Source organism: Sciurus carolinensis, chromosome X (genome assembly GCF_902686445.1).
Source record: "Sciurus carolinensis chromosome X, mSciCar1.2, whole genome shotgun sequence".
In the NCBI taxonomy this organism is placed as follows: domain Eukaryota; kingdom Metazoa; phylum Chordata; class Mammalia; order Rodentia; family Sciuridae; genus Sciurus; species Sciurus carolinensis.
In genome coordinates, this window is record NC_062232.1 from 5,951,310 (window position 1) to 5,965,736 (window position 14,427).

The 14,427-nt window shown below is 31.4% G+C and overlaps 1 protein-coding gene across 13 annotated transcripts in view; it reads right to left on the reverse strand.

Moving 5' to 3' along the window:
• Positions 1-14,427, reverse strand: part of LOC124971392 (probable ubiquitin carboxyl-terminal hydrolase FAF-X) — a 133,635-nt gene that overhangs the window by 90,076 nt on the left and 29,132 nt on the right. For all 13 annotated transcript variants that reach the window (XM_047535168.1, XM_047535174.1, XM_047535173.1 and 10 more), the window contains 5 exons: positions 9,692-9,807; positions 9,291-9,542; positions 9,077-9,215; positions 7,277-7,429; positions 5,961-6,065 (listed from right to left, as the gene is read on the reverse strand). In XM_047535168.1, coding sequence (XP_047391124.1) covers positions 5,961-6,065; positions 7,277-7,429; positions 9,077-9,215; positions 9,291-9,542; positions 9,692-9,807 — 765 coding nt within the window. The remainder of the gene's footprint in view (positions 1-5,960; positions 6,066-7,276; positions 7,430-9,076; positions 9,216-9,290; positions 9,543-9,691; positions 9,808-14,427) is intronic.

Here is a 14,427-nt window from a genome sequence, read left to right on the forward strand (position 1 = left end):
ATCCCACTCCTTGGCCTATACCCAAAGGACTTAAAATCAGCATACTACAGAGATACAGCCACATCAATGTTCATAGCTGGTCAATTCACAATAGCCAGACTGTGGAACCAACGTAGATGCCCTTCAATTGATGAATAACGAATCTGTGGCATATATATACAATGGAATATTACTCAACTATAAAGAATAATAAAATTATGGTATTTGCAGGCAAAGGATGAAATTGGAGAATATCATGCTAAGTGAAATAAGCCAATCTCAAAAAACCAAAGGACGAATGATCTCGCTGATAAGCGCATGATGACACATAATGGGGGGTGGGAGGGGGGCAAGAATGGAGGAAGGAGGGACTGTATAGAGGGAAAAGAGGGGTGGGAGGGGTGGGGGAGAATAACAATTAAAAAAAATAAGAAAACAATTATAAAACAGACAAAATTCATGAATAGACTGGTTGGCAGTGACCGCAAATGATGATTAATTAATAAATTAGAACTGTCACTGCTTACAACTCAGAACAAAAAAATGTAAAAAAACTGTGATAACTCTGAAACCTGGTCAGGACATTTAAGAACCGAATATCAAGAAAAACACCTAAGCAGTTTCTCAAAAATCTAAAAGTATCCTAAACAACTACAAACCCAAAATCCAGTATTATAAAAAAAAATTATACAAACAGAATTTATGCCAGATGTGTGGAAGACTGGTGAAGAAATAAAAACATTAATGTAGTATAGAATAAACATGTGCCATCTAAATATGATAAAAGGCAACTGACAGACTTCAAGTAACTAACCAGAAAGAAAGTATGCATGATAGCAGGAACAAAACTTTCCTACCTGATATATACTTTCAGGTAAAAGACCACTACTTATAAAACTGTAGGAAAAGTTAGGGTTAGGGGAATAAAGCAAAATGTTAAACTAACCAACCAACCAATCAATAAAAAGGGTATCAAATTTAAAAGAAACAGGTAAAAATAACAAATAAAATAAAGGAAAAGGTAAAATAGATTAGAAAGGAAGAGGTAAAAAAGCAATTGCAAACAATCTTATGCAAAGAAAATTCTGAAGAATTCATTAAAAAACTATCATGAGAAATAAATTTAAGAGGCTGAAGGATGTCACATAAATACATAAATGCTAACTGTATTTCAGTACAAGTATTCCAATACATTAAATATAAAATGTCAAAAAATGAAATTAAGAAAACTGTCACAGTAACACCAAAACAATAAATTAATATATTAAATATAACAATGTAAAACGCTTTTTACAAAAATAAAATAAAAAGAAGTCATAACCCCCATCTGAGTTGTTTCTATTATAGTAGTATTCCTCCAACTCACTAACACGGAATGTATCTATTTGCCCCCCCCCCCCTTTTTTAAGTATTCAGCACACTCTGATTAAATTCATACACTTATATACAATTAGGGATGTATTAAAGTATATGCCTTGCACATACAAGGTCCTACATTTGATCTCTAGCACTGCAAAAACCAACCAAACCCCGCCCAAACAAAAACACCCTCAAAAAGCCTCAACCAACCAAATAAAATAGGTGTTAGAAAGAGAATTAGTTCACAATGCATTATATCTCTTATCAAAATTTAAACTAACTGCTTTGTAGGACTCCAAAGGTTAATCCTAAAATTCACAGGGAAATTCAAGGCAACAATCTTAGGAGAAGAAAATTGAAAGCCTTACCTGCTTCCTAATTTGAAAACTTTGTATAAAGCTACAAATCAATGTACTGTGATACTGTTCAGACATACCAACCAAAATAAAAGTCCTAAAATAAACTCTTCCATTTATGTCTGCTTTAACACAAAGATGCCAGAACAATTTCATAAGAAGAAAGAATAATCTTTCAAGTATTTGGTCAACTAAATATTTACAGAGTAAAAATATATCTGGAATCCTGTCTTCATATTATAAGCAAAATTCAATTTGAATATACACCTCCATGTAAGAGCTGAAGGGAACTTTATAAATACAAGTGAACAGTAATTTTCAAAGTATGAAACCAAAGCACAAAGTGACAGAAGAAAAAAACAGTGACACTGGACTTTATCACAATTTAAAACTTTTATCCCAGAACATGCAGAAGCTTGAAATGGTCAACTGCTGGTTTGCAGAATCAGAGAAATGAATGGTGTAATGAAAATGTTTTGGAACATATCAGAAGAAAGTATCAGCAAATGTTGTATCTGAGGACTGTCTTCACAAATAAAAAGACAAATGGGTAAAGGTTCTGATTAGGCATTTCTTTCAAGAAGATATATAAATGGTCAAATAAGCAGATGAAAAGATGTTTCAAATCATTTTCTACCAAGAAAAAGAAAATCAAAACCACAATGAGTGATCAACTTTAATGTCACTAGGATGGGTAAAATAAAGGTAGATAATAATAAATAATGACATTAATAAGGACAAATCAGATTCCTCACACACTGCTATGAATATAATAAAATGATGCAGTCACTGCAGAACACCATTTGGCAACTATTCAAAATGTTACAAAATTAGTATGTGACCCAGCTATTCCAGGTATATATACCCAAGAGAATTAAGGATATATGCCAACAAAAAGATCTGTATACTAATGTTCATAGTAGTGTTGTTTATAACTGACGAAAGACGAGAACACCCGTGTGTTTATCGCTAATGACTAAAAAAATACAATACTGTACACCTAGACAATGAATATTATTTGGCAATAAAAGGAACATCTGTTCAACAAAAGATTGCATAAAAATTTCAAGGCAATATCATTATGGTTAATAATGTAATACTAATTATTACATATTATAATATTATTATTAATATCAGTAACTTTTTTTAATGTCAAGAAACAACCAAATACCAAATTACTGATGAGTAAATTATTGAGATGTATCTCTGGCAGAGTGCTGCCAACATATATGAAGCCATGGGTTCAATTCTTAGCACCAAGGTGGAAAAAGAAGAAAAAAGAAAACAAGCAAAACTGATATATTCATACCACAGAAAATAACTGGGCAACAAAAACAAGACTTTATATCATGGTGAAAAATTAATGAACCATTCTATCAAAATTAGTTGGTCCACACAAGACTCATTTGAAATGAACTACCCAGAAAAATCCACAAAAGTAGAAAGATTGGTGGGCACAGGAACTGGAATAGAAAGAGAATGAGATTACAACTAAAACAGAAGAAATGTAAATATTAGTAATGAAAAGCGAACAATATAGGTAATAACTGGTAAATTACATTCCCAAGGGCAAAAAAGACAAACAACTAGAGAAAAGAGAACTAACAGACACAGGAATATTTGGATCTTGATTCAAACAACTAGTAAAAGATTTTTTTTTAAAGTATATACTATATGTAAGAATGAAATGTTCACTTATTAAAAAAGGTCTTAATTTTAAAAAGAGGGATAGAAAGCCACAAAGGTGGTTGTAACTCTGTTGGTAGGACATTTGACTAGCATGTGTGAGGCCCTGGATTCATTTTCAAAAATGAAGGGGAAAAAAAGAAAATAAGTAAAATTTCACCAAAAGTAAAAAAGAATATCCTACTAACTAAGGTAAAAAAAGTTCAATGTCATTTGTGACTATGAACATGAAGTCCAATTCTACAAGAATTTCACATTCCAAAATTAAAATTCTAAATGTAAATTACTACAATCACTTCAATATAAAAATAATAGAACTCAAATATTGGTACACTACAGTTTGTGTATGCACAATGTAACTGAGGAAAGAAATTTAAAGCTGTGGTCTTCAAAAAACTGCTACCTGGTCTCTTGATATATTCTTTCACTTTAAGAAAATCTTTTCAGACAACACCATACTGTGTAAAAACTGTCAAGATTTACCAACATTTGAAAAAAATGAGTTATTGAAAGATGCACGTTTAATAAACATTTAAGCCAAATGGACAGTACACAATAGCAGAATGTTATTAGTTAGAATACTGCAAGAATCTATGAATTAAAAGCAATACAAACTGACACCCAGTTCTTCTGTCATTATGATTGTAATGCTGATCCACTGTCATTTTAGTAGTTCTCAGGATTAAAAGTGATTGAAAAGAAGCTTTGTAATGTTCATAATAACTTTTCAGTATTGATTACCAAGTCTACTTAGATAATCCTTCCAGTGGATTAAAATAAGGCATATTTATAGATTTCACGATATCACTTTTTTCCACAAAGGTGATTTAAAAAAAGATTTGTTCATCTTGATATGGCTGCTTAAAAGTACAAATCTTATAAGCAATAATAAATTGGAAAGGATGTGAGTCCGACTCATATATTGCTGGTGGGACTGCAAATTGGTGCAACCATTATGGAAAATGGTATGGACATTGCTCAGAAAACCTGGAATGGAACCAATATTTAACCCAGCTATCCCACTCCTAGGTTTATACTCAAAGGTCTTGAAAATCAGCGTACTACAGTAACACAGCCACATCAATTTTTATAGCAGCTCAATTCACAATAGCTAAACTATGGAACCAACCTAGGTGCCCTTCAACAGATGAATGGATGAAGAAAATGGCATACATACACAATGGAATATTTACTTGGCTTTAAATTAAGGAGAACAAAATCATGGCATTCTCAGGTAAATGGATGGAGCTAGAGTGAAATAAGTCAGTCTCAAAAAACCAAAGAGTGAATATTTTCTCTGATATGCTAATTAATAATGGGGAAGTGTGGGGAGGGAAGCATAGAGGTACAATGGATTACGCAGAGGGGAGTGAAGGCAAGTAGGGGTTTGGGGGTAAGAAGAACAAGAGAATGAATTGGGACATTACTAATCTTATGTGCATATAGACTACATGACCAGTTGAATTCCACATCATGTATAACCAGACAAATTAAAGTTATACCCTATTTATGTATTATATATTAAAATGCACTTTACTGTCATGTACAATAATTTAAAAAATATATCAACAAATTATTAGACATATATATGCAGATATATGAATATGCAAACTGTAATTATACATCACAAGTCTTACTACATGTATAGAAAAAGTTAATAATAATCCCATTGTTTACTTTTTATAAATCACAGGTATTTACCTTTCAGTTTGGGGCTAAAGCTAATAATTCTTCTAAAATAATGATAACACAAATCCAAGATTTCCCTTAGGGTTTATTGAGAAACATAACTGTCAGGTTAAAGGATGAAAGAAACTAAAACTAAATTTTAAGTAAAAATTTCAAACTGTTTTCTAATATTGTTAAAATTAACCAAAGTTCTCCCCAAAAATGTAATTGTGATTTTGAACAAAAAAATCTTATTTTTAACACTAATGGGTTAGTGAAATATGTGTCCATAAACATATGGCTTTATTTTTATGATTCACAAGTTCCCCAATCTTAACAACTGGAAAGAGACTGAAGTGCCATAATTCTTAAAGAGTCATAATGACACTATACTATATTAATAAAGATACCATAATGCAGATATAATATTAGGAACTCTTGAACTAATTTCATATTTCATTTTTTATATACCTATTACCCCAAAGAATCAGTTCTTTTTCCTAACTACCTATTCTTTCCTCTATTTCCACAATTTTAACCTAAATCAAAATTAAAATTGCTAGAGTAAACTAATTCAAACAAATTAAAAAATTCAAACAAAAAAAAAAAAGTAAGAACTCTTAAGAGGTTGCAAGTGTATAAGAAATTATAAACCACTGTTAAGATATCATTGGAGGGGCTGGGGACATGACTTGGTAGTAGAGTGCTTGTGTGGTATAGTGTGGTATGTATGAGGCACTGGGTCCAATTGCAAGGACCACACAAATAGATATAACTGCTTTTGCTCATTTGAGCAGTGAGCAATTCTTTATCAGAGTTTCTCAGAAACTGTGTTGGTTTAAAAGCAAACAGACCTAATTAGTTAATTTCATTGCAATAAAATGGCAATATTTTACTAATTGAAACTATTACCTTAAAGCAATCAAAAAGATGATCAAGCTGTTCAGGAGAAAAATCCCAAGCCAACTTTGCTAGTAGATCATGTACATTCTTCACAATGGCTTCATGTTTTCCTGCCTGTTGCAAAAACAAAAACAAAAGCAAAATAAAATCATAGCCATTATCTGATAAACATTCCTACCTTCTTCATCTGAGGTTAAAACAGAATTCCCAAAACCTTAAACGTTTTAGAAAAGTCATTTATAACTTGGCAACTCATTTTTTGGAATAAATGATTAACAAACTTAAGAAATCATGTGAAAATTTATAATCAAATTCACCATAAAATCATGAGAAAAATGATGGATTACTTTAAAATTAAAAATCTAAAGGTTCATTTGATAGAGGTAAGACTGAGTATTTTGTTGGTTTTTAGTGCTCAATAATACTCAAGTGATTCATGAATGGAAATCTGCCTTTAAGACAGTAAAAAAAATTATGAATTAATACTTCTGAAATAATTTATTCTTATGAAAAGTTATAACTACTATAACAATTGTGTTCTAAAATAAATGAGTAATGGAACTCTCTTTTTTTTTTAAGGTTGGAAAAAAAAGGGCATATTTAGAATTAGACAGATGGACTCTGTTTAGATGATCCCAATTATGTTGGCAACATCCAAAGCGTCACAATCAGGAGCCAGTCAAACATACACCTTCTTCTCTCCATCAGGCCTAATCAGGGTGTTAACCTTGGCCACATCAATGTCATAGAGCTTCTTTACAGCTTGTTTGAACTGGTGTTTGTTGGCCTTGACATTCACAGTGACCACAAGTGTGTTGCCGTCATCAATCTTCTTCATGGCTGACTCAGTTGTCACGGGGAGCTTGATGATGGCAAAGTGGTCAAGCTTGTTTCTCCTGGGGGTGCTCTTCCGAGGATATTTGGGCTGCCTCTGGAGCCACAACCTCTTGGGTTGCAGGAAGATAGGTGACGGGCAGATCTTTTTATGGCTGTGGACAACCTTCAGCACTCCCTTCTTGGCCTTCGGCGCCATCTCGGTGAAGAAGCTAGAACTCTTCTTATCAAATTAGCTTCTTCATGTATTTCATTAGGAAAAAACCTCCAATTATAGATTCTTTGCTTTATTACTTTATCATAGGGCTACTGTTTTAAATCATCTATAAACTTTAATATCTATGTAGATGAGAAAATTTATGTTAAAATATTTTTGGCAGGATTTCTCTACAAATATACGAAATAAAAACTACAAGTGAAGCAAGAACTTGTAAGTCATTAAATAAAGACTACCACAAATTCTTTAATTTTTGTCTTAGAAAATTTCTTACCTGTGCTGCCCAGATATTATCAAGATCCTGTAACGTAAGAGCTTTTTCTTTAATTACAAAACGAAGAATCTTCTCTAGCTTTTCTACATACTGTGGTTGATGAAGACTATCTCGCAAGACTATGGATAGGATATTGTTTTGCTGTATCCATTCCTAAATATAAGACAAACATTTATTTCAATGCAGAAACTGAAAATATTTTTAAAAGCAAAATAAAAACATGGTTCTGACTTCTAAATAATGTGAAGAGAAATCCAAAAGCCCAAATTGCTTTAAAAGTGTTTTTTTTTAAAAAATTGTTTTTCGTTGTTCTAATTTGCTGTATGTTACAGTAGAATGCATTTATATATTTTGACAGCTCATACACAGATGGAGTGTAATCTGTCACTGTTCTGATTTTAGATATAGTAGGATCACATTGGTAAGGCAGTCCCTATATGTACATGAAGTAATAACGTCTGTTTCTCTCCATTATCTTTCCTACCTCCATACACCATACCACTACTCCCCCTACCTAAATTACCTCTATTCTTCCCTAGTCCCACTGCTGCTTATTGTGAATGAGCATCCACATAACAGAGAAAACATTCAGTCTTTGTTTTTTTGGGTTTGGCTATTTTGCTTAGCATGATGTTTTGTTTTATAAAAAATTATTAATCAAAAAATGATTTTGTAGAATTCATATTTTGCATACAAAATGCTCTCAGATGTGCTAAATTCACCAATCATAACTAATACACTGAATGTGCTGTTTTAATGTGCAATTAGCAGTTTCATGAAATCAAATTCTTCAGGTAATATTCCCATACATGAAAGATTGTAGTATAGCTCTCAAATTATCTGTTGAGAACAACCATTTAAAAATTTTTAATCTTTTTTCAAAAATATTTTTAGTTGTATATGGGCACAATAATACCTTTATTTATTTTTTTAATGTGGTGCTAAGTATTGAACCCAGTGCCTCATACATGCTAGGCAAGTGCTCTACCACTGAGTCATAACCCCAGTCCAAAATTTTCTATCTTGGATTACAGCAATGTCATTTTGCTTCAAAATTTTCTGAATACTCTTCTTTTGCATCCTTCAAGTAGTAAGAAAGTAGAATGCTGTTCGACAGTACACAAAGCAAAAAAACTGCACACACACATAAAACCTCACTGAATCAGAGCCTTGCTAAGTTAGATACTAATTTCACAATATCACCTAAATGCCTTTTAGCACATTCTTATCATTCACCCTGTTAACTGCAAACTCCTTTATGGTAAATTTTATTCTTCATAATTGAATTTATGGCATTGGTACATGACATAGATACACAAAAATAAATTGTATATTCACTATTTATTTTAAAATTAAAATATAAAATGTTAAATGGCTATTTTTCAATGTTAAAGTAAAATGATCTTAAAAATAAAGTTAAAAATGAAATTAACTTCTTAAAATCAAGATAAAATACTAATCCATGGAGATTTATTCAGTAATTAAAATCTGAATTTTAGAACTCTGAATTGGGAATTCATTGCCAGACCCATTCATTCATGAGATTCTGGATCTACTCAAACCATTGAAGTTCATCTCTATTTCAATTCAACTAAACAACTACACACAAACTTATCAGAAATACCCATATTCAGCAATGATTATGTCTATCAAATACATAATTACCCCTAACATTTCTAAAAGACTAATCAGTGGTCATAAATTACTCAGTTTTGCTTTTGTTCATCTGAACAGTATTAGATAATAATCTAGTTTTCTGTAAACAAATTCTAATTTATAAAAGAATTCAGAGAAGCTTACTGCCATTCGATCAGCTGTCAGCCACTCTTCCTCCTCAGAATTACCATGTCGATGTGTGTAATATGATACACTAGATATCACCTTATTTATTTCATTCAATGCATTCATTTTTCCATTAAAAGAAGAAATCTGTAATAATCTATAAGAGAAGTTTGGAATAAGTATCATTCTAAGAGTTCACAAAAATAATTATTTAAGGCAGGAAAAATCTTACCTAAGTATCATTTTTAACCTAAAAATTTCTAAATGTTTTACAGTTTCTTCTTGTCCTGGAATCCTTGAAGCTAAATTCTTCAGAGATTTAATAATCATTGAAAGGGCATCATTTTTTGCTTCATTCTTTGCTTCTTTTTTCAGTTCTTCATCAGTTAAATTTTCTAATAACTGGGGAACTATTTCTATAACTGGAATGAAGTATTTTTTCAATGTATGTTGACTAAGAAATTCATAACACTGTCCAAATGGTCTGAAATAAGGAAGACACAAAACTTTAATTTCTTTAGTTTAAAAAAAGCAAATTACATTCTAAAATGTGAAGATATCCCACTTAGAAAACTGAAACTTAGTAATTTCCTAGTTTCCTAGGAACTAAAAATGTTTCAAAATACAACTTACTTAATAAGAGCTGCAATTATTTGAACGTTTAAAGCAGATCCATTAATAAAGCGATCATGCAATATCTGGAAACCATTTATTGTGCCAAATTTATTAATGAGATCCACTAGCCAACCCTGTAACAAAGTTAATAAGAGTTAATTTCCTTCTTATAAAATGTTACTACCTGAAATACATGTTTGAAACTAACCAGAGACAATTTAATAAATCAATTATAAAAATTATCTTTAATAAAGACTCAAAAATTTATAATATGGTAGTACACATATTTATAAAATCTTAACCTTATTATTTTGTCCCTGCATTCTGTGAGTCAGAAGTAGCAGAAAAAAATTACAGAGTAGTTCATACAGGCGAAATTGGTATTTGAATCTAATGCATCTGTTGGCTATAAAGCAGCTTAGGTATTTGAATTTTTTAAGATGCAAAATAAATTTAAAAATTAATAAACTAAAAGAAGACTCAAGAATTAAGAAATAAGACTACAAGACTTTTGAATCCTATCTTGTAAAAAGTCGATTTCTAAAAGCTGAAAAAATAGGGAGAAGGAATCCAACAAAAATAAGGAGGAGAGGGAACATGGGTTATATTACTAACAATCTTAAGTGCAAATAATACTTACATTTAAAACAAAAATGTATTTAGGACATATGGAAAATACTAAAAGAAACATTTAAAGAAGAACAAAAGTGATATAACTTACGGTAAGCTTGATATGATGTAAATTCAAATAAGGTTTAAAAAAAACTCTAGTTAAATCAATTACCTTTTGAATGAATTCACTCTAATAATTTCCTACCTTTTAATTTAGTTTTGAAAAGCCAAAATAGTGGATCATCAGCAAAAGACAGATTAGGAAACTCCCAACCCTCATTACTCCTGTAAAAAAATATCTAAGAATTCTAGTTATTAGTAAAAAATGTATGGCAACCAAAAAAAAAAAAAAAAAAAAAAAAAAAAAAAAGATTAAAAAAAGCCACATTCAAAAGGAACAAGCAGTATTTTTTAACTCCATCTTGTTTCCCCCACTTTCTGCAAGGGCAGAATTTGCAGAAAGTGGTGATTGAATTTGCAACATTCTAACCTGTGGGCTGCCTGAGCAACCTGCCTTTGCTTCTGATGTAAGATCAGCTAAAAATAAAACAGGCAAGGAGAATCTCCAGAACATTGGACAATGTACAAACCTGACAAATATAAAAGTCAAGGTACAAAGATCAAAGAACAAATAGAGGTGGGCTCTGATAGAAATTACAAAATTTAAAACAGCCATGCAAATGGGTGACACAGGAAAAATAGCAAAGGCTCAAGACACAAGGCAAAAACGGTTGAAGAAAGTCTTGAGCTTTCACTCTGGGATGATTCAAAAGGTTTTCCCTGCACTAAACAAAGTTAAATGTGTAATAGGCAACAGACTTATTTGACAAAGACTTTAAATGTCAGATATTCTCAAAGCTATAGGTAAACAGCCAAAAAACTAAAGATAATCAGGGAAAGTGACATGAAATCAAAGGGAACCAAACAAATTCTGTAGACGAAAGTATTGTTGCTGAATTCAAATTCAACCAGGGTATTCAACAGAAAACTTGAGCAATTAGAAATTAAAGACAGATCATTTGAGAAATCACTGAGGCTGAAGAGCTAAAAGAAATAGAATGAGTAAAATGAACAGATAACAAGAAATTTACCAAACACCTCAAAGAGGAAAATAATCATTTAGAGAAGCTTAGAAGGTAAAAGAAAGAGGAGACAGCTTAAATGTTAAAAATTAAATTGTAAAAACCCTGATAGATTTGAGAAAAGACAAAGGATGTACACACACACACACACACGCACACACACACAAGTACCATGAACTCCAGAGAGGACACACCGAAGATTTACACCAAGATGCATAATGATCAAGCCACCTAAAGAAAAAGAATCAAGAAAGCAACAAGAAACAATTTTTTCATTGTTTTTCATAATGTACTCTCATAAAATAACAGATTTCTAGCAGGAACCAAGCAGGGGCAGAAGAATTAAGTATTTAGAATGTCAAAAAAGAAACAAATGACAATTTGATATTACAGTGACCAAGCAGGAGGTGCTCACCAGATGCAGTCATTCTAAGACATTCTAGAACCATAAGCCAAAATAAATCTCTTTTCTTTAAAATTCACACAGTCTCAGATATTAGTATCCCAGAAAATAGATTAAAACATGCGGCCAAAATTCAGATTTACTAAATGTAAGAAATAAAAAATGGCAGACTGAAGAGAGAAACCACTCTATTTTTAATAGTCAGAGCCTTTAATACCTACATTTCATTGACAGGTAGATTAACCCAGAATACTATCAATCTACAGCAGAAAGAATATAGATTCTCACCAGGTTCATCCTCAGAATACACTGTGCCACAGAAGAAATGTTAATAAACTTGTTTTTGCTTTTTTATGGCACTGGAGGTTAGACCTATGACCTAGTACAAGCTAATTAAGTGCTTTACTTCTGAGCTACAGACCAAACCTTAAGGTCTTGATAAATGTAAGAAGACAAGTCACAGAACGTATTTATTCAGAACATAACAGAAGGAAACAAATCATGAGTAGGAGGAAAACTGGCAAATCTACAGATCAGAAGAAATTAAAATGACACATCTTAAAAAATACACAGGTAAATGGAAAGTACACAGAAATTAACTCATTTGAAGGAAGTAAAAATGAAAACAGTTTATTAAAACTTATGGAAAGTAGCAAAGAGTGTGAAAAGAAAAGCTGAGACATAAACATGCTTTCAAAATAAAAATCCTGAATGAGCAACTAACTGAACTTTACACTTTAAGAAACTTACACTAAAACTTACACTAAAAGTCGACAGGAAAAAAAGAAAACAAAGAGAACAGAGAAGCAATGCAGAAAAAAGTTAAGAGAAAAATGGTGAAATTTTTATCTAAGAAAAAGGGAGGAGATTCAAATAATTAATTTCAGAAATTGAGAAGGGATACTACTAGAGAATCTATGGAAATAAAAAGGACTATTACATAGTACCATGGGCCACTGTATTCAATAAAGCTGGATAACCTAGCTGTGAAGAAGAAACTTTTAGAAATACAGAACCTATACCAAGTCTGATTAATGAAGAAACAGAACATCTGAACAGATCCATTACTAGGATGGCCTTGAAATCAATAATCAGACCAGAGGTCTTCACTAGCAAATTCTACTGTAAAAGTAAAGAACTAACAACAATCCTTAACGTTCTCTTTTGAAAAATTGAATATTCACTCATGCTCAATGTTAAGTATAACCTTGATATACAGAAAAGGACAGTACAAATATAGACTTATTTCTCTTATGCATACTGATATCAAATTCTTAAAAACATTGCTAGTAGCACAATTTTAAGCACATTAAAATGACTGCATATCGAACCAAGTGGGATTTTCCCCCCGAATGCAAGGATACTCCAACATACAACTACCAGTGTGATGTATCACATTAAGAGAATGAAAAAAAAAAAAGTCTAATAATGTCAATTGATAAAGAAAAAGCAAATGACAAAACTAAACCCTTGATAATAAAAACGCTAAATAGGAATGGAAGAAATTACCAAAAATAATGATCACATTTTAAAAGTTCATAGTTAACATGTTCAAAAGTAGAAGATTAAAAAAAGCATTTTCACTTAAGTATGAGCCATCAAAATGTATAAATGCATTCTACTGTCATGTACAAATTAGGACAAATTAAAAAAAATTTTTAAAAAAGCATTTTTTTGTATGATTAAGTGACAGCAGAAAGCCTACTTTTTCACTATGTTAGTCAATATAATAGTGAACTTCTTAGTCATGGAAATTACACAAGAAAAAGAAAGGAAAGATTCAGATTTGAAAGGAAAGACGATCTCTGTTTCTTTAAAGGGATTCTGTATCATTTTGTTTTCCTTTATGGCTTCTATTTGTGTGTATATGTGTGTGTAATTGTTCTAATGTTTGTTAATTAAAGTTAATCTAGTCAAAATGGTTTTGAGACACTAAGAGCCACTAAAAAGTGACATTTTAATCACTGAGACATTATAGGGAACATTTACAAACTTGGAAGCCTCTTCCACATTCATGCTGTCTAGTTTAGTGGTTTGGCTATTTTCCTTAAATTTTTTTGACATAAAACAGTTTCTAAATTTCACTTTACTTCCTTAAAATAAGTTATAATTTTGGTTAATATAAAGAAGACTTATCTTCCATCTGAAGTCAGGATAGATTAACCCAACATTCAGATGATTTAGATTTACTAAGATTTACTCCTAAGAAATCAAATGCATTTTAAGAAATGCCTAATGGTAAGTCATTAAAGGAAAACAGTATTCTATTTTTAATACCAGGGATTAAAAACAAACAAACAAACAAACAAACAAACAAAAAATCCCAAGGGTGCCTAACCACTGAGCCACATTCCCCGCCCTTTATCATTTTTAATTGTAAGACAGGGTCTTGCTAAGTTGCTAAGGCTGGCTTTGAACTTGTGATCTTCCTGACTCAGCCTCCCAAGTTGCTGGAACTGGCTTGTATCACCATGCCTGGCAAAAATGGTAAAATATTTTATATCTCACTAAAGTATTACTTAAAATTTTTTTTAAATTTATTTTTATTTTTGGCACTGGAGACTGAACTCAGGGGCACTCAGTTACTGAGACATATTCCTAGTCCTACGTTTTTTTTGTATTTTTAAAATTTGAAGACAGGGTCTTACTGAGTTGCT